Raw genomic sequence first — 20659 nt, 5'->3', positions numbered from 1 at the left:
TGAAAAAATACCTTTACCTTGCTTTTAATAATGGAAGATTATGTCATCAAATTCTATGAATAAACAAAAGGACTAGAATATCCTCAGAAGATTCTGTCAATCATTGACAGATAAGAAGCTGGAAATCATTGCTTTAATAAACTAGCATGATGGCGACCACTTTCAGGCTATATTGAGATCAGCTAAAGGAGATGGTAATCCACCTGAATTTTCAGTCAAGCCACTTGTACAAATGTGCCTTTTCAGAAGGACAATACCAATGAAGTGCCTTTTGGGGGGACTTCTGTCTCTGCACATCCTCACAGATTTACTAAATGTTTGTGTTAGAGAAATAAAATATCCACAAAGGTCATAGACTTGACATTTTTGGAACAGAAGTGCTTCCAGCTAGGTATAGTTCCATCAACCCTACTGACTTGAAGAAACAATTCCTTTGATGCACTTCATCGATTAATATGAATAGTAAATTCCAGGCAGTAAGGGGGACACGGTGGCGAGCAAGGCAGATGGGGCTCTTGCCATAGGGATGGAGCCCAGAGTTCTTACCTACATTTTCTGTCTTCTTTCATCTTCCGTAACACCAGTGTCTTTCTCCATATCTCTCTGAATGATCATTCTTTGGCTACGTCACTGCTTCAGTCTACTGCCGAGTGAGAGGAGGTGTGGTGTTAGTTTGCACAACGTTGCATCTGTTACCTCCACTCACTATCTGGGTGATCTGAGTACAGTTCTTCTCTGTATTTCTCATTTCTTCATCCACAAAATAGAGATGCTAGAGGTACCTACCTCATAAAGTTCTTTAGAAGATTATGCCGTATAGAAGACCTTAGAGCAGTACCTGACCTTCACTAGCATCCAGTAAGAATTAGTTATTATTATTATTATTATTATTATTATTATTATTATTTGCCAAGTACTTGGATGTCTGCCTTCTTCCCTCTATACTTTGTCCCCCTGAAGCCCCACCCATTCTCGTGCTTTAACCACCCCCACTCCTGGATGATTTCAGATCCAGAGCTCTGGTCCTGACCCTTGATGGCTAACTTATCCCCACCTTCATTGAAAATAATTGTAACCTGGCTTCTTTTATTGACTTTATTTAGGGGACCTTGGACAAGTCCTCTAAACTCTTTGAGCACCTGTCTCCTCACATGTATTATGAAGCATTAGATTAGATGATCTTTAAGGGTCCTTACAACTCCAAAATTCTTTCAACTCTGATTCCATAGCTGAAACCCATGCCATTGCCTTGCCTTTCAAACCATTTCTCTCTTTTGAATTTTTAAAAAAATTCTACTTACCAGTGACTGTCTCTTTCCAGTCCCTAAGGCCTGAAATCCTAGTATCATCTTAAAATCAACCCCTTTTACCTACAGTCAATCAGGTGTCAACTTTTGAAAAGGTATATTATCTCCTTCCCCTTTCTTTCCATGGCTCTCTGCTTTCTGCTGCCACCTTGGTTGAGTTCTTTTACCACACCCCCATGTTTGAATGATATCAGTGGTCTCCTAATTGACCTTCCTTTTCTAGGTTTATGCATGCGCTCATTCATTCCCTTTTTTTTTTTTAATATTGGCCCCTTAATTGAAAAGGAATATGCCAAGTATACAATTATCCTGGGATTTAAAAATCTATTTTCCCCATAATTTTGTCACTAATATATAGAACTATTAATCTAGGCTACAGAATTTGGTGCCTATAGGTTTATGATCTTATCTTCTTGGTATTTTCTTAAAACTAGGATGAAACATTTTTCTCGGTTACTGTGATTTTTTTTTTTTTGCCTTAAATTCTATTTTGTCAGATACCAATTTATTTTATGGCTCAGACCATATCTAGCACCTACTCCAGTTTGGGTCCTGTGCCTCATGCAGAAGGCACACATGCCTCCTAACAAGAGGTCCTGTGCTAAGCCCTAATGGCAGTGTGGAATGGTGAGGGCCAGATTGTGTGCAGTCTGCCTGAGGGCACGTGGGTCCACCAGGTGCCACTTCCATCATATCACTCTGCACAAGAACCTGTCTCAACTCCCTGATGGGATAAAGGACAGCTTTCATGGTAATATGGCACCCACCTACCCAAACTTAAGCTTTTCTTCAGCTTTCTCCTCTGGCTTGGTTTTTTTACTTTCTCTAAATGCTTTGCATATGTTCAGTTCTCCAGGTATCAATTCTCCTTCCCCCTCCTCTGTTACCCCCAAATCCTTCAAGGATTATGTGTGAAAAGAACAAACTCAAAGAAGGCATGAAGCCTTCTGTGAGGCCACAGGGACTTCCTCATGATCTCAGTGCCTCAAGCTAGTTTGATAGTCAGCCATCCTATTTCTCCCGCGATTACCTCACTTTCTGCATCTCTATGTCCTATGTTCTTAGTGGAAAATGTGCCAAGGTCAAGATCGACTTACTCTACTTTGTCCTTTCCCTCCTGCATCCCCTAACACAAGGATATGTGTATAGGAAGCACTCAATAGTTATTGAAGGAATCAATGAATGAAGAAGGTAGACTTTGGATTCTGGATTGCAACCAGAATTGATATGAGTGTGATATTAAGAGACCCATTATAATGAGCAAAGGGTAGAGTTCACTCTAACATCTGATTTTCTAGTTGTTTGTGCAACATGGCGGGCGCCCACACATGCGCAGATGTTATTATGTAAGGTTTGGCTATGAGCCCATTGCTTTGGAGATGAATCCACTTGACCTGCACCCCCAGAGCTGCCATTCTACACCTACAGGCAGCTTCTGCTGGAAACTTCTTGCCTTTGCAGCGAGGGCAGTTCCTTGGGCAGCAGAATATCTCTCTGGAGAAATGTGTCAAGGTCAGGCTGACTTTAGGTGGTTTTTAAGAGACATTCAGCCAGACTTTACAGAAGAAGTTTCCTTTTAATTCCCTGTTGTCATGGCACCACCAAAAAGTCCTTTGGTTGCTTGGGTTTTTTTTGCACGGGATTCATATGCTCAGTGCTCAGGAATTATGATACTATATTCTCTGTGTTTTCATTAACCACTCCCTATCAGTCTCATCTGGGGGTCTCAGGGTCAGCTCACAGGTCCCCACTCTTCTTACTCTGCCCAGCTTTTCGCTTTTTCTTATCCACTCTCTATGTGCTCCATTGCTACATGCGTGCAAAGTGGGATCCAGAGCTTTACCTTACATCCCTGACGTTGCCACATGCCCTCAGCCCACCTGTCCTTGCCACCACGTCTCACAGCTTTCTGAAATAAAGAGGCAAGGAATGATTTTGCTTCCATTTCTCCTTGTCTCAACAAGCAGCTTCCACAGCTGCCCTCCCTGCAAAACACTCCAGCTCTTTTCTTTTCCACTCAAGTGACAATATAAAAAGTAGGCTCCTGTCTACCTGTCCTGGCTTTCAAGGCCTGGCTCCAGGGCATTTGCACCACTCTCAGCCTTGGCATTCAGCATCTGAGTGGCTCTTTGGCACCAGCATTCAGTTAAGGTATCTGTAAGCCAGAAGCACTGCGTGTTTGCTGAAAGAAACATGGACTTTGGTTCGACAAGCTGCCCTTGCAATAATAGCACTGCCTGTGCACAGTGTCCTTCCCTCCCAGCCAGCTAAGAGGAGAAGAGTCTACACAGTCTAAGTCAGGCCATCTCCAAGCTTCTCTTCTGATCACACTTTTCTTTTTCTGACAATTTTAGTTGGGCAGGGCTGTCTGTACCCTCTTCTTTCTTAACTCTAGACCACTAGAGTCTTATGTGCCACCATCACTGCTGCCTCCCAAAATAGGGAGTTATCCAGTAACAGTCATTTTTTTGCTGGGTTGTCTGATTGCATTTAGTCTGAGATTAACAAGAAGAGAGCAGGTATTATCCATCAGGGCTTAGGAACCCTCTGATAGTGAATGCAAATTTGTGTGCGTTGGAGAGAGAGAATATGAATGAATGAATGAATCAATCAATCAATCAATCAATCAAACCTTGAGTGACCCATAGTTTATCCAGCTTCCCGGAAGAGTCTCTGACCCCTTTCCAAAGTTTCCATCCACCGCAGTGGAGTGATCACTTTAAGCAGAGTGGTGGCATTTTCCATTTGCACCAGGGGCCTGGTGATTCAGAGAATACTGGCTTCCTTATGAAAAGAATTTCTTCAGGTATCAAGTGGGGAGGAAGACAGAGGGGATGGGGTTGAAACTGGATTGATATTTGACCTGCCAGTAGGCCTTGCAGGTAAAACTGACTGTCTTTTTGGGTGTGCTGAGTGAGATAAAGGGAGTCCCACTAGCTCCCCTTAGCCAATGCCATAGTAAGAATAATAATAGCAAATTCTTGTATGTGTGCACGACCCTGTTCTAAGGCTTTTCCAGATATTATTTTATTTAATTTTCACAATAATTCTACAAAGTTGAATTTATGATCTCCATGTTTACAGAGAAGTAAACTCAGCTGTAGAGAGGTTAATTTGCTCAAGGTCTATATCCAGTTAAGTAGCCAAGTTGGGATTCAGAGGTAAGCTGCCTGCCTCAAGCGTGTGTTCTTAATTCAACACAAAATTCTGTACTTGGTTCTAAGCAGATATTTTATATAAGACAAACTTAGTGGGAAATAAAGTTAGATTTCTCTTTTTCAGGATGGTCCCTTGGGTAAGATATTTTAATAGGTATTGTGGGCAAGTTAATGATAAAATATTTCATATCAGATTATCCTCCCAATGTTCTGATATAAAGCACATTTCCTAGTACTCTCTTTAGAAGCACAAAGAAAGATCAGCGTGTGGTTTCCACCAGGCATCCACCATGGAACTCAGTGATTGAGCTACGAAGGAAGCCTGGTGCCCACTTCCTCTTCTCTCTTCACCTGGTGGGGTGGTGAGCTTCTTAGTTCTGCTGGCAGCTCACTGCTCTTCTCTGTCAGCCTGTGTTTTCCCCTCCCCTCTTGTGGTTCAAGTGCACAAACATGTGGATGGCTCCCCCCTCCCTGCAGAGCCCTCCTTAGAGCCCAGGCACAGGGTTGCTTGCTGCCTGCTGGACTCCCTGCCAGCCTTGCCCACTCCAGCATCCACTCCAGTGCTCAGGCTGGACGACAAGGGTCTTCCTTGCCTTCCCCCCACTTCTGTCTCCTCATCCAGAACATTACAAGCCCCAGCAACCTCACCCCAAAATAGCTTGGGACCCATCCCTTGTCACCATCCCAAATGTCTTTGCCCTACTTTAGCCCCTTCTTCCTCTTGACTCAACAGCTGGCTGAGGAATTGGTCATCTTGATTCCACCCACCCCCACACACCCAACCATACTCTTTCTTGCTTAAAACTTTTCAAGATGGTGATTCCTTGTCCGAGAGCTTGCCATGTGCCAGGTGCAACCTCATCTACCTCCACAGGGGTCCTGGGAGGCAGCAGCTAGCATATCCCCTCTCACAGATGAGAAAATGAGGCCTTAGCAAGTTAATAAGATGCTGTATCTGTCGTGTTCCAGAGCTGATCAGTACTCCGGCCAGAGGGTCTTCAGTGCACAGCACTCAGCCACCTCGCTCCATTGCCCCTGAACAGTGTCACAATGGCCAGCATCTCCATCCACATGAGCTGCCTCCCTCTTCAGTTCATGGGCCAGCTTTCTCCACTCATACCTGTGCTCCGCGCACACACCAGGCGGTTCCCCTCTGGTCCTTCTGTCTGGAACACCCACCCCCACTCCTACCCCGTGACACTTTGTCCTTTTAGGCTCAGCTCAGGCATCACTGCACCCAGGGAAGCGGGGTCACAGTTGCTTTGCTACAATGCAGGTGGACTTCAGAACCGTGCAAGAAGGATGATAAAAACTTTTGCTTCCTTGGCTTTGAATACAGGTGCAAGCCCAGAATCACAGGGCGGCAGTGTGACCGGTGTGCTTCCGGGTTTTATCACTTCCCTGAGTGCATTCCCTGCCATTGCAACAAGGATGGGACCGAATCAGGAGTCTGTGATCCAGGGACCGGAGTTTGCCTCTGCAAGGTAAGACGGAACGAGCCATGCGAGACATCAGCCACTGTCAGTGAGGAAGTTCTTCATGTTGAGTCAATATATACAAATATGGGGATCCCTGGGTGGCACAGCGGTTTAGCGCCTGCCTTTGGCCTGGGGCGGGATCCTGGAGACTCAGGATCGAATCCCACGTCGGGCTCCCGAGGGCTCCCGAATCCCACGTCGGGCTCCCGGTGCATGGAGCCTGCTTCTTCCTGTGCGTGTGTCTCTGCCTCTCTCTCTCTGTGTGACTATCATAAATAAATAAAAAAAAAAAATTAAAAAAAAAATATATATACAAATATGTGGGAAGTGGGATTGACCTGCAATAGATTTCCACAATGCATGTAGCATTTAATGGTTACTAGCTCGTTTGATAGAAACAGAAGGGAAAGCCCCTCTTACCCTTTGGAGAATCACAAAACAGGTATGGACCCATTCCAGAGAAGTTGACACAACCCTTAGTTTACAATTTTAAGAGGTTCATAGGTGCCCTGGAAGCTTATTTCCAGCTTATGGACCCCAGGTTAATAATAATCTGCTCCAAAGGGTTCTGCTAAGTGGTATGAGGATTCCTAAGTCCCAGCAGTTGTTTGAGATGGTGGTAAGTGGGATGAACCAGGCCCGCCTATATTGTGAATCCACATGGTTCTATTTCTCTACCTTCAAGGGCATCTTGTGAAATTGAGCAAATTCTCTCTTACACTTGAGCGTGGTAGGTTTAAACAATTAATGTGATAGAAAAGCTTATCAGTTACATAGCTTTTCTTCTTTTGTTAGCGTCTATGTCGTAACGTCTTATATTGGCATCTAATTTGTGTAAGTACCTAATCTCAATCAGTGAAGTTTTAGAAGAAGTGATCTCTTGTTTCGTGTTTTGTTTCAATAGGAGAATGTGGAGGGTACAGAGTGTAATGTGTGTCGAGAAGGATCATTCTACTTGGACCCAGCAAATCCCAAGGGTTGTACCAGCTGCTTTTGTTTTGGAATAAATAGTCACTGTCACAGTACCCATAAAAGAAGAGCTAAGGTATGCAAGGGATTAGAATTTTTGTTTTTATTTGGTACCTCTGAATGGGGGAAGAAGTGGATTATCATGAAGTATGAAGGGCTTGTGGAGATTTTATATCTTATTTTGTTGAAGTGTTAAGCTTTGCCCTCGCCATTCCTCAGCACACAGTGTTTTTTACATAGATGTTCTCATGCTCATTCTCTCAGTCTTTCAGGTCTGCTGAGTGTTTTGGACTCAGTAGGGTCTTCCCTCACCACTCCCTATGGAGTAGCTGCCCCTGGTCACTCTATGGGCTCACCCTTCTTTGTATACTCTACAGCATTTATCCCTCCCTGACATATTATGCAGTTAGTTCTAGAAATTTTTAATTATGTATCTTCCCCCAACATTAGAATGTAAGCTCCTAATACATTCCTGATACCTACAACAGGATCCAGAATATAGTAGGTGCTCACTAAACACTCATCAGCTAAATGGAGTTGGTCCTTCTTCCCTCTCACTTCTTCTTATTTGCTTATTTTCTTTCTGTTTTACTTTATGTCTCTCCTGTTTTACATGAATATTTAAGTTAAATTTCTAAATTATTTACATGGGTTTTTATTTATTATTTATTTTTATTGGAGTTCAATTTGCCAACATCTACCACAACACCCAGTGCTATATGGGTTTTTAAATTAGCTACACAAAACAAAAACTTTTGATGCCTTCATTATTATTATCCAACAAGTATTCAAGGAGAGGTTATTTTATGTATTTCATCCCAAAAGGAATGTAGGGTTGTAGTTGAGGAAAAAAATTACTTCACAAATCCACAGAAAAGTTCTACCTCCAGGGGAACCCAGAAGCATTATTCCTAACCAATGTCTTATCAGTTCCTTCTTTCTCCCCCTTATCATTTAACTCTTGGCTTCCTTTTTATGATCAGGGAAATACTTGGTTATGAGGATTTATTTAGAGAAAAATAATGATAGCAGGCCACTGTATTCCACCTCACATTTGCTCTCTAAGGAGTTCATCATTAAAATGGTCTCACCATCCCTGTTAGTATTCCCACACTTACTAAATGTCAAGAACCAGGATGTGTGCTGGGATACAGAGATAAATCCCACATACATATGGTCACCGCTGTCTGAGAACTCCTAGTTGTGTTGGGTCAAGGGAGGCAGTGCTGGGTGAGGGTTCTGAAGCTCTAGAGGAGGCATATAAAGGAAGCCTCTGGAGCAAGGTGGCCGCCCCATGGTTCTTTCTATTCTGCATAATTCAGCCATCATCAGAGAAGCTACAGGCACACGTTTCCAACCTTTGCTCTTGTGTTCCAGTTCGTGGATATGATGGGTTGGCGCCTGGAGACGGTGGACAGAGCCCACATCCCTGTCTCATTCAACCCGGGCAGCAGCAGTGTGGTTGCAGATCTCCAGGAGCTGCCCTCAACAGTCCACAGTGCATCCTGGGTGGCACCTCCTTCCTACCTGGGAGACAAGGTAAGGACGTCCTGTTGTTCTCCTGAGCCCTCGCTGGACCTCCTTCATCACTGCGTCAGCATCATTTCCTGTCTGGAAGGAAGCAACAATAAGTTCAGGTTACTAAAACTGATGAAATTAGATTAGCTACAGATGCAGAAAAGATGCTGTCCTCCCCTGGGAGGAACCTGGTGTGAATGACCCTCATGTACCCCCACCTGCATGAGCTCCCCAGCAAAGGAAATCATGCACCATGTTTTTCTCCATTTTTGCTAAACCTTTAAATAATATCTGTTGCAGATGGGACATATGTGCTTTTAAATGCCAATGCTAAGAATTCTTTGTTTTAAAGCAGAAGAAAGGTTTTCCTTGTCAGGAAAACAAAAGCTGAAAAGTGACTCACAAGCTTATTAAAAGAAGCACCAGATCCAGTGGCAGCTCGGCTGTCATTAGCAGAATCACATGCAGTTAGCGAGACACTCCTCGGGGAGCTTACAAACGGGTTGCTCTTCCTTTCCTGCATAGATTGTCATAGCCTGGCCCACTACACTCCTTTCCAAGGACAGAAGTTGGGCTTCTGTAGAAACATCATCAGGTAACATATGTACCTGGTAGCAGAGGATAGAATATTAGAGAAGGTATAAAATTCATAGGGCCCAGCTCAGGTGGCACCATAGTCTCTTAAATATTAGGGTTTTGTCAGCCTGAGGTCTCTAATTCTATCTCCTGGTTGAAGGACTTTGGATTTTGGCCTTTGAGTGTGGGGAATGTTGCTCCTCTCATCTATCCCTCTCCTACACGTAACGCCCATCTTCACCTCCACATGGTGAGCCCACGTATGGCTTACCTAGTACTATGCAAACAATTACCCCAGAACCGTGCAGCTTAAAGCAACAGTCATCTTGCCCAGTTTCTGTGGATCAGGAGTTGAAGAGTGGATGGGTGCTCAGAGGGTTGTGAGCAAGATGTCAGCCAGCGCTGGAGTCACCAGAACTGGAGGGTCCATTTCCAAGCTCAGTCATGTGGTTGTCACAGGCATTCCGTTCCTCGCTGGCTGCTGAGCCAGGGTGTCAGGGTCTCATCACATGAGGCCTCCAGGCGCCGCCTGAGGGTCCTCGTAACATGACATCTGGCTTCCTCTAAAGTAATGGATAGAGAGAGAAAGAGAGGGGAGAGAGAGAGAAAAAAAAAAAAAACCTCAAAACAGAAACCACAATCTTTCTATGACCTAATTTCAGAAGTAACATACCCTTGCTTCTTGCCATGTACTATTCATTAGAAGCCAGTCACCAAGTCCAGCCCACACTTGAGGAGGAGATTTAAGCTCCCCCTCTTGAAGACAAGAATATCAGGAATTTGTGGACATATTTTTAAAACCACCATAGCCCATCAGAAAGGCCATATTTAATCTCCAAAGGATGATTTAGGATGTTACCCCAGAATACTTCTAGACTCTAAGATCATAACCCTGTGACTTCGTCAGGTTATGGATTCTAGGGAAGTTCAATGAATCAAGGGCTCGGAAATGCTGCTCTCTCTCCCCTGCTCCATGTTATTTGTGTTTTTCAAGAGGGGCATTTTGTCCTGCTCCACTCGGAAGTGATATCGCCTCTTATTTTCATCTCTCAATTACTCCTTTCATGATCGGTTTTTGCTTTCTGGGTCAGAAGTATCAACACCAGAGGTGAAGTTGCTATCACAAAATCATGACCTCATGCCTCCATCATGATCATGCTGCTAAGGTGACATTGAGAAAAGGTCCCTATACACTTGCTGGAGCAATCAGACATGGCTTAGGTACCAGGGAATGTGTGATCATGTAGGAAATATTCACCATCTGCTCTCAGGGGGAGTTTTTTTAAAAAAATTATTTTTAGAGGTTCATTTTGTGACTGATAGATATTAACCAATTCTCTCAGTTAAATAAGAAACCAATGGTCTACATTGGGATAGCTGTAGATTAAATGAACACTGGTTTAGTGGTCATCTAGAATAGAAGGATCTTACTTGTATCTGTGTGACTGATATTTTTCTTTTTAACAGAAGCATCTTCTTGCTTATAAAACTCAGTCGTGTTCATGCTAAACATTTTAAGTAATATAAAATGGTACAAAGTAGAAAGTTAAAATACCATCTTCAATTCTTCACTCTCAAGATGACCACTAGGAGGTGGATTGTATCTTTCCAGATCTATGTGCCTGTGTGCTTTTTAAGTGGGCTGATGTTGCTATAGGCTCTTCTAATGCTTATGCTGTTGATCTATAATTGCAATTTTAGGTTTCTTCATATGGTGGTTACCTCACCTACCAAATCAAGTCCTTTGGCCTACCTGGTGACATGGTTCTTCTGGAAAAGAAGCCAGATGTGCAGCTCACTGTAGGTATCAGAGTGCAGCCTGAGGGGCTGGAAGTGGCAATTGTAGTTGGTTGCTGATCCAGTTTTGGGACATCTTAATAAATGGCCTATAAAAGATTAGATTAAGTCATTTCCAATATTTTGTAGAAATTGAAAGGGAAGTTGAGAGCAGGTAAGCCCCCCTCAGGATCCTGCTTCCCCTGGTCATCCAGCCCCAATGGCTTCTCTTCTGTCTCCTCCCAAGGAATGTCACTGTATCTCACACTTGCTTCTCATAAATTATTGCTTCATGTTAAACTTTGTTGAATGTCTCGATATTTTTTAAAAAATATTTTATTTATTTATTCATCAGAGACAGAGAGAGGCAGAGACATATGAAGAGGGAGAAGCAGGCTCCCTGCAGGGAGCCCGATATGGGACTCAATCCTAGGATCCCGGGATCATGACCTGAGCCAAAGGCAGACGCTCAACCCCTGAGCCACCCAGGTGTCACCATTGTCTCCACCTCTCAATTTAGTCTCACAGTAGCTTTTGAGACCCTCCTGTTGGCAAGGCTCATTGCTGGGCTCAGAAAGGACAGGTGATCCCTGTCCTTCACAAAAGCGTAATCTAAGAGGGGAGGCAGAAGAAATATGCACATAGCTACAATCCACTGAACAATATGCATTTGAGGTGAAGTTTGAACAGTCTTGTGACTCTGTGAGAGCTGGGGTCCAAGTGGGGGCTTACGTGGTTGAGAAGCCCTCAGAAGGCTTCGTGGAAAAGGTTCATTTTGAGCCAGACCTTTAAGCATGGGCATGGCAAGAGCACCCTTCCAGGGGCAAAGAATAATATAAATCAAGGCAGGGACACCTGGGTGGCTCAGTGGTTGAACGTTTGCCTTTGGCACAGGGTGTGATCCTGGAGTCCTGGGATCGAGTCCTGCATCGGGCTTCCCGCAGGGACCCTGCTTCTCCCTTTGCCTATGTCTCTGCCTCTCTCTGTGTGTCTCTCATGAATAAATAGATAAATCTTAAAAAAAAAAAAAAAAAAGATAAGCCAAGGCAGAGGACAGTGCACAAGGGACGACCTGTCCAACCAGGCTGTATTATCAGTGATTCTCGAGTCATAGGAAACAAGCCAGGAAGGGTTGGAAAGAAAAAAGATGTTTAATACTGTGCTAAGGAATTTGAGTTTATGTAGATAGTAGGGAGCCAGTTTGAGTTTTTGAGAAGAGAAGAAAAGTGGCACCTACACACTATAGACCAGCCATGTAATCTAGAACTGTAATCTAGATAATTCCTTGAGGGTGGGGTCAATGTCACATTCTGCTTTGAATCTCCCACAGTGCAGGGTCCAGTCTCTTAAATACAGGTTGAGGACCCTGAGTCTTAACTTGACTCTGTTTCTGGTTTTTGTGCTGTGGTTAATGCAGTGCAATGACGGCTTCCTGAAGGTTTCCGTTTGTGTGTCATTCATGGTAAAATAGGGACTAGCAAGCAAGTCTCACACATCTTGTCACAGCTGAGAGCCTTGCATTCTGGTTGATTTGTGTGTTTAGGCACTGCTGTGTTGTGTTTTGTTTTTGCTGGCACCCAAATTTGTTGAACTGTTGTTTTAAAAACTACAAGGAAACTTTGTAAAACATCTTGGAAATGAAGCATCAAATATTTTAGAGGAAAAATAGCTCCACAATAAAAATACCATCCTGGCAGTGCTGTCTTTCAGTTTCCTATTTTTTCAGAACATCTCAAGTTTGGGCCATTAGTATACCAGTATTTATTGCCAAAGAGTTTATTATGCAGGTGGTTGGAATTCACAGAGAAGTGATGACCAGAATTTCTTCTCAATTTTACCTCCAAACATGGAAAATAATTTAGGCTTATGAAACATTCACTCTGCTGCTTTGTTCCAAACCACTGTAATTAAAAGCCTATAGGGCATGTTTCTTAAAGTTTTCAATGATTTGTGATCACAGATCATGGTCTTCTTTCTGAAACCCCAGCACTAGTGTATGAAACCCTTTTGGGCTTAGGGCTATAACAAAAGAGCCAGGGCTATTGTGTGTGAGTTTGGGGTGGAGGTGTTGATGATGGGTGTTGACCTTACTGTTGTGACCTATTAGAGCCCCTGCTATGGGGAGGGGAGTTCAGAGGCTGAGAGTGAGTAAGGCTGGAGCCCACAGGGAGTGGGGGGTGCAGGACTCTTCCTTCTCCACATACTCTGAGGCTCCCTGTCTATGCAGCCTGCACTGTCCTGCCAGTCTTTCTGCCCACCATGCCCTCCTCATGGACTCACCCACCAAAGCAGTTTCTTACTACTACACTCTAGGTCCTGTCGGCAATAATGGAAATGCACCTCATACATTGACTGCAACACATGGTTTTGGTGAAATTTAATTAATTAATTAATCAATTAATTAATTAAGAAAAGAAATCTGTCTTTTTAGCCACGTTCAGTCAAGGAGATTTTCCTGGTTTTTTATTTGTGAACCTGCACTGCATTAGGTATTATTTTTGTTTCCATTCACTAATCCTTTTGCCAGGCCATTCATTTCACTATTTAGTAGAATCAGGCATTCCACGTAATGCAGATCCATAGAAATTTTGTTCTTATCAATGATAAGCCTTAGAATATCTCAACCGTGGCATTCGTGGTTTTCTTTACACAGGGCCAGCACATGTCCATCATCTATGAGGAACCAAATAACCCCCGACCAGACCGGCTGTATCATGTGCGTGTGCAGGTGGTGGAGGTAAAGGAAAAACAAACATAAAATCATTCTTGGTGATCCTTTTTTGTTCTATGACTAAGTTCTTTCAGGCAATTGTGATTTTTTTATTTCATAAATTTAAAATATTAATTATATTTATGTACTTATAATTCACATATATAAATTTAAAATATAAATTATGTAAAACATACAGAGGTTCATCCTCACAGGGCTTTATTTGTACTATCTGAATGGCTCTTAGCACAGTCTCTTCCATTTTAGAGGTAATTATCTCTGTCTTATAAACCCTGTGAGCTTGTAAATGTTATGATACAACTCCCTCTCATCCTCATGCCTTCCTCAGTGGCCAATAAATGCTTGGGATGAATGGATAGAAAAGCCACAAAAATATCTAACACCAAAATAAATAAGATTAATATAGATAAAAAAGGAAAGCTTATCAAATCATAAGACATTGTATTACATTTACTTGGTTATGACAACTTCTTTAAAATAGTGTTCCATTTTTTTTTAAGGATTTTTAATTCATTTATGAGAGACACAGAGACAGGCAGAGACATAGGCAGAGTGAGAAGCAGGCTCCATGCAGGGAGCCCGATGTGGGACTCGATCCCAGGACTCCAGGGTCACGCCTTGAGCCAAATACAGATGCTTAACCACTGAGCTACCCAAGCATCCCAATAGTGTTCCATTTGTATTATTAAATATGTCCAATACCTCAAGGTGATACTTTTCAAGCACTTTGAACTTGTAGATATATTTTAACATATCTGTACAGGTCCATCCATACAATGGAATACTATTTGGCAATAAATGAAACAAAGTATCAATACCTAGGATAACATGGATGAACCCCAAAAATAATGTACTGAGTGAAAGAAGCAAGACAGACCACACATACTGTGTGATTCTATCCATATGAGAGTGGCCATGCCAGCAAAAATGGTGGGGTAGGAGCCTCCAGAAATTCTCTCCTTCATTAAAGCAATGAGAAAACTGGCAAAAATGGTTAGAATTTAACTATTTAGAACTCTGGAAATTGACCATAGGCTTGCAGCAATCTGAAAAGTGTTTAATCAAGAAAAAATGACTGAAACTGTAAGAACCTCAGGCTCTGTGGCAGTCAGCTTGCTCTGTTCCCATCTGCCACTCCTGCCTGCACAGAAGCCTTGAAAACAAAAGCCCACCACCAAAGTGAAAGCCAGTAGCCCAGCAGCCACCAAAAGAGATGGGGTGGCATTGGAGTTTATGCAGAGCCTCACTGCCAGAGAACTGTCATGATTTAACCTGTCTGAAGATTTTCTGGAAGATGCTACTTCCAAAGCTGTCTTTGTTTGACCAGACTTGTAGCTTTCCCCAAAATTAAAAAATTTTCCCCTAGGGGTATTGATGAAGACATTTAGAGATGCTGAGCTTCACGGCTGGCCAAGGTGATGGATTATAGTTGGGACTAATTATAAGCTAATCACAAAACTTAAAATAAAAAGCTGGGAATTACTTATCCATGGGGCTTTGGAAAGCTCCAACACAATCTTGGAAAGGTAGAAGGCTACACATACTCAGGACTGTGAGCATGTTCAAGAAAGGCCTAACAAGACCCTAAGCCATCACCTTTTACTAACCTTGAGGCTCTGAGCAAGCAGGAAGTGAAGGCTAATGCAGAGTTGTCAGCTGCCTGGCTGAGTGTTGAGGGGTCCTTCAACATACACACAGAACCCTTTTGCAATGATTATGGAACTTTGGTTTTAGGAATTTAAAAAAAAAATTGGTTCAATCAATAGCTGACCATTAAACTAACCAAGCAGAGACTTTAGCTGTCATACATGACAAAGAATACAGACTTTACAGAATTAGTTCAGAAAAGTCATTAAGCAAAAACATCAACAATGACCGTAAATATAGCAACAGCAACAAATTCTGGGGAGATAAATAACATTTTCTAAGTTGCCACATTACATTATGCTAAATGTCCAGTTTTCAGAAAAAAAAAAAAGAGAGAGAGAGAGAGAGAGATGAACAAGAACAGGAACCCATGATCCATACACAGAGAGGAAAGGCAATAAATATAAATGGTCCCTGAGGAAGCCCAAACATTGGACTTACTACACAAAGACTTTAAATCAACATACATCAGGGGCATCTGGGTGGTTCAGTGGTTGAGCATCTGCCTTTGGCTCAGGACGTGATCACAGGGTCCTGGGATGGAGTCCACCATCGGGCTTCCCACAGGGAGCCTGATTCTCCCTCTGCCTATGTCTCTGCCTCTCTCTCATGAATAAATAAATAAAATCTTAAAAAAAATCAACATACATCAAAGAACTAAATACCATCATATCTAAAAAACTAAAGGAAAATATGAGAATATCTTCCCAAATAGAAAATACCAATAATGAAATAGAAATTATAAAAAAGAATTAAATAGAAATTCTGGGGTTGAAAATTACAATAACTGAAGTGAAGAATTCACAAGAAGGACTGCTGTGGACTAAATTGTGTCCTCTCCAAATTTCTGTGTTGAAGCCCTGATCTCCAGTTTGAGTGTACTTGGAACAAAGAAGGAATTAAAAAAAAAAAACAAAACAAAAAAAAACAAAGAAGGAATTAAGGTTAAATGAGATCATAAGGGTAGAACTGTGATCTGATAGAATTAATGTCCTAATAAGAGGAGACAGCAGAAAACTCACTGTCCCTGTCCACCAAGTAAGGACACAACAAGAAGGCAACCATCTAAGCTAGCAAGAGAATTCTCACCAGGGACCAAACTGGCTGCCATCTTGATCTGGGATTTCTAGCCTCCAGAATTGTGAGAAAAACAGATTTCTGTTGTTTAAGCCATTGAGTCTCTGGTATTTTCTATATCAGCCAGAGCACTTCACATCCAAGGGTTCTCAATAAGGTCAATACCTGACTGTTCACTAGAAACCATGCAAATCAGAAGGCAATAGGATGGCATTCAAAGTGCTGAAAGAAACACACTGTCAACAAAGACTTACATACCGAGCAATCCTTCAGAAATGGAGGAGGAGGGGCTGCCCAGGTGGCTCAGTGGTTTAGTGCCACCTTCAGCCAAGGGCCTGATCCTGGAGACTGGGATCGAGTCCTACGTCGGGCTCCCTGCATGGAGCCTGATCCTCTCTCTGCCCCCCACCCACAGCCCTCTCTCTCTGTCTTTTTCTTTTTTTAAGATTTATTTATTTATTTATTTATTTATTTATTTATTTATTTATGAGAGAGAGAGAGAGGGAGAGAGGCAGAGACACAGGAGGAGGGAGAAGCAGGCTCCATGCCGGGAGCTGGTCGTGGGACTCGATCCCGGGACTCGATCCCGGGACTCCAGGAACGCTCCCGGGGCCAAAGGCAGGCGCTAAACCGCTGAGCCACCCAGGGATCCCCTCTCTCTCAGTCTCTTATGAGTAAAGTCTCTTATGAGTAAATAAAATCTTTTTTAAAAAATGGAGGAGGAAAGAAGACATTACATTAAAAACAAAACAGAGAATTCAGTGCTGACCAATCCTCCTTATAAGAAATACTAATGGGAATCTTTAGACTGAAATGAAAGGACACTATAGACAATGACTTCAGTCCATATTAGAAATGAAGAGCACCAGTAAAGGTAACCACACAGGTAAATATAAAAGGCAGTAAAAATATATCTTTTGTTTGTAACTTTTTTTTCTTCTATCTGACTTAAAAGATAACTGCTTAAGGCAATAATTATAGATCTGTGTTGACTGGCATACAATTTATAAAGATGCAATGTATATGACAATAACGGCACAATAGAGTAGGGAGTAAAGGAAATGAACAGAAGCAAAGTTTTTGTGTACTATTGAAATCAAGTTTGTATTTATATAAATGGTCCAGCATGGGCAAATAAATCTCTAGAGGCAGAAATATAGACTCCTGGTTGCCTGGGGCTCAGGGTAGGAATAGGTAATAACTATAAATGGGCACAAAGGTTCTTTTTTGGGGGGATGAAAATGTAAAACTACATTGTGGTGATGGTTGTACACTTCTGTAAATTTATTAAAAAGTGTGTACTTAAATAAGGGAATATTATTGTATTTAAATCATACCTCAAACTGTTAAAATATAAACTAATATCATATTAGTATTGTATTTATATGTACATAATAATAGTTACCATTTATTGAATGTTGACTATGTGCTAGGCACTGGGCTGAACACTTTATATACATGATATGGTTTAATTTGCTGTAATCCTCATCACAGTCCTGAGATATTAGGTATTACTATACCCATTGAAGAAATGTAGAAACCAAGTTTAAAGGAGGCAGCAGAATATAAAGGTTAGGGATCCCTGGGTGGCGCAGCGGTTTGTTGCCTGCCTTTGGCCCAGGGCACGATCCTGGAGACCCGGGATCGAATCCCACGTCGGAAGAGGGCTCCATGCAGGGAGCCCCAGGTGGGACTCAATCCTGGGTCTCCAGGATCATGCCCTGGGCCAAAGGTGGCACTAAACCGCTGAGCCACCCGGGCTGCCTGAAAAGTGTAGGCTTTTAAAAACCTTTTTTTTAAATTTTTATTTATTTATGATAGTCACAGAGAGAGAGAGAGAGAGAGAGAGGCAGAGACACAGGCAGAGGGAGAAGCAGGCTCCATGCACCGGGAGCCCGACGTGGGATTCGATCCCGGGTCTCCAGGATCGTGCCCTGGGCCAAAGGCAGGCGCTAAACCGCTGCGCCACCCAGGGATCCCAAAAAGTGTAGGCTTTTATATGAAAAGATGCTCAACATCACTAATCATTAGAGAAATGCAAATCAAAACCACAAATGAGATACTACCTCACAGTCATTGAATTGGCTACCATTAAAAAAAAAACAAAAACAGAGTAAAACAAGTGTTGGGGGAGATGTGCAAAAATTGGAACACCTGTACACTGTTGGTAAGACTCTAAGGCAGCGTAACTACTATGGAAAACAGTATTGAGGCTCCTCAAAAATTTAGAGAATGACTATATGGTCCAGAAATCCCACTTCTGGGGTTTTATCCCAAAGAATTAAAAACAGGGTTCTGAAGAGCTATTTGCACACTCATGTTCATTGCAGCACTGTTCACAGTAGATCAGAGGTGGAGGCAACTTAAATGTCTATCGACAGATGAATGAATAAAGAAAATGTGGTATATACATATATTAGAATATTACCTAATCCTGTCCCATGCTAGAATATGATAGTTCTAGTTAGATAGACGCTGGAACGTAATGTGATGACATTATCCTAAGTGAAATAAGCCCATCACAAAAAGACAAATACTGCATGATTCCACTGATATGAGGTATTTAAAGTAGTCCAATTCATTAAATCAGAAAGTAGAATGATGGTTGCCAGAAAATGAGGGGAGGAGGAGGAAATGGGAGTTACGGCTTAATAGGTACAGAGTTTCCATTTTGCAATATGATAAAGTTCTAGAGATCTGTTGCACAACAATATAAATATAATTAACACTATTATACTGTACACTTAAAAATGGTTGAGATGGTAAATTTTGTTGTCATGTTTTTTACCATTATAAAATTATAAATGTATAAAATTTGTAAATGTATAAAATGTATAAATTTTATGTTTATGTTATATATATTTTTTACCACTGTAGAAGTAAAATAAAATAATATAAATGTGTGTGTATGAAAAAAAAGATTTCAGTCCCAATTATGTACATTTAACGAATGATCTAACTGCATGACTCAGTGGCTTGCCATATGCTACTCTCCTATATCATTCTCACTCAGTTTGTACTTGCACATACAAACGTGCGTTTTAAAATAAGTATAACACTGGGAAATCTCATTTCATTTTACTGTTCCTTATTTCCTGCCTTCATTTTTTCCTCTTTCATGTGGCACTCTCTTCTTGGGAATAACCCAGGACACCTGACTTCTGAATACAAATCCATTATCTTATTTTATTTTTTATTTTATTCTCTTCTGTTTTCCCATATGCACTGTAAATGTCTTTCCTTTGACTTGTGCTGGATGTCTGCCTCTCTGAAACCCCTGGAAGTGAACTTGCCAAAGCAAGACCTTACCTCTCTATTTTTACATGTAGGGAAACTTCAGACATGCCAGCAACAGTGCCCCCGTGTCCCGGGAAGAGCTGATGATGGTGCTGTCTAGACTGGAAGACCTGCGCCTCCGAGGCCTCTACTTCACTGAGACCCAGCGGCTCTCTCTGAGCGGGGTGGGGCTGGAGGAGGCCTCTGACACAGGAAGTGGACGTAGAGCACATAACGTAGAGATGTGTGCCTGTCCCCCTGACTACACCGGTGACTCATGTCAGGTAGGAAGTTCCTCTCCACTGTAAAATTCCCCCGGGACTCCTGTGGCTGGCCCACTGGTTTGCTGCCCAGCACTGCTGGAAGGTCTGACGCACTCTGTCCATCGGACAGATGTCTCCTGGGCTATAGCTTCTATCTTACCTGGACCACCCCTAGGTCCAAGTATTAAAAATGAAAAAGAAACATCAAACATCTCAAATTCCACAGGAAAGCCACAGGCACTCGATCAATCTTGGGGGTTGTTGAAATCAGGACTCTGCAGGGCATAGGAAGGAGCCCGCCAGTGGGCCTCCCAGGATTTGAGCCCCTGCCTCCCCAGTAGGTGAGCTGGGGTTCTCATGTTGTTCTCTAACAGAGGGTCCCTCTGATGCCTACTGCTGGTAGAGTCCCAAGAATGTCCTGATTCTTCCAGGGGAAGTTGCTGCCCAAATTCCTAGCTCACAGCAGATCTTCATGTGAAACCTAGACAGCCTGACTTGTCCTAGGATGATTAAAATTTGCCATAAAATCAAACTGTTTCATATCTCAAGCTGTAAATATGTTCTCTTCCTAGTGGGAGGGAAAGCAAGCCCAACGTTTAGTGCAGTTATTAGGAAAGAGCAAACATTGCCATTCAGTGTATTCCCTGCACCCAGTGTGTGTACATTTAGCAACATCCTTCCCTTTCTGTCCTCAACCCTTGATAGCAGAAAGCCCCCAGGGGATCTGCATTCCTTTTCTAACCTACAAATATATTACCTGTCCTGGTTTTCTGGAGACTTCTGTCTTGTAACGTTGAGTCCACAGGTGCCTACCTTCTTCTTCCCCTCCTTCCTTCTATCCTTTTCTACCCGCCTAAATAAAACCATTGCCCCAGGGAAGGAG

The 20659-nt window shown here is 42.4% G+C and overlaps 1 protein-coding gene and 1 long non-coding RNA gene across 7 annotated transcripts in view; one reads left to right on the top strand and one right to left on the bottom strand.

The window, feature by feature from the left end:
* Positions 1-20659, top strand: part of LAMA3 (laminin subunit alpha 3) — a 250272-nt gene that overhangs the window by 154142 nt on the left and 75471 nt on the right. The window contains exons 33-38 of the mRNA XM_025429300.3: positions 5805-5949; positions 6848-6988; positions 8290-8451; positions 10708-10806; positions 13436-13519; positions 19567-19797. Of these exons, the coding sequence (XP_025285085.3) occupies positions 5805-5949; positions 6848-6988; positions 8290-8451; positions 10708-10806; positions 13436-13519; positions 19567-19797 (862 nt within the window). The remainder of the gene's footprint in view (positions 1-5804; positions 5950-6847; positions 6989-8289; positions 8452-10707; positions 10807-13435; positions 13520-19566; positions 19798-20659) is intronic.
* On the bottom strand, positions 28-20620 carry LOC118355219 (uncharacterized). Of its 6 annotated transcripts, none has more exons than XR_007412107.1 (6): positions 19547-19685; positions 10760-10892; positions 9278-9569; positions 8834-9038; positions 8440-8523; positions 28-643 (listed from the first exon to the last, which is right to left on the bottom strand). It is a non-coding gene; the product is annotated as an uncharacterized LOC118355219 (long non-coding RNA). The 6 variants fall into 6 exon arrangements; XR_007412105.1 differs by lacking the exon at positions 28-643 and adding an exon at positions 4595-6209; XR_007412108.1 differs by lacking the exons at positions 28-643; positions 8834-9038 and adding an exon at positions 4595-6209.

This window comes from Canis lupus, chromosome 7 (genome assembly GCF_003254725.2).
Source record: "Canis lupus dingo isolate Sandy chromosome 7, ASM325472v2, whole genome shotgun sequence".
Lineage (NCBI taxonomy): Eukaryota > Metazoa > Chordata > Mammalia > Carnivora > Canidae > Canis > Canis lupus.
This window is presented reverse-complemented; position numbering and strand designations above follow the sequence as displayed.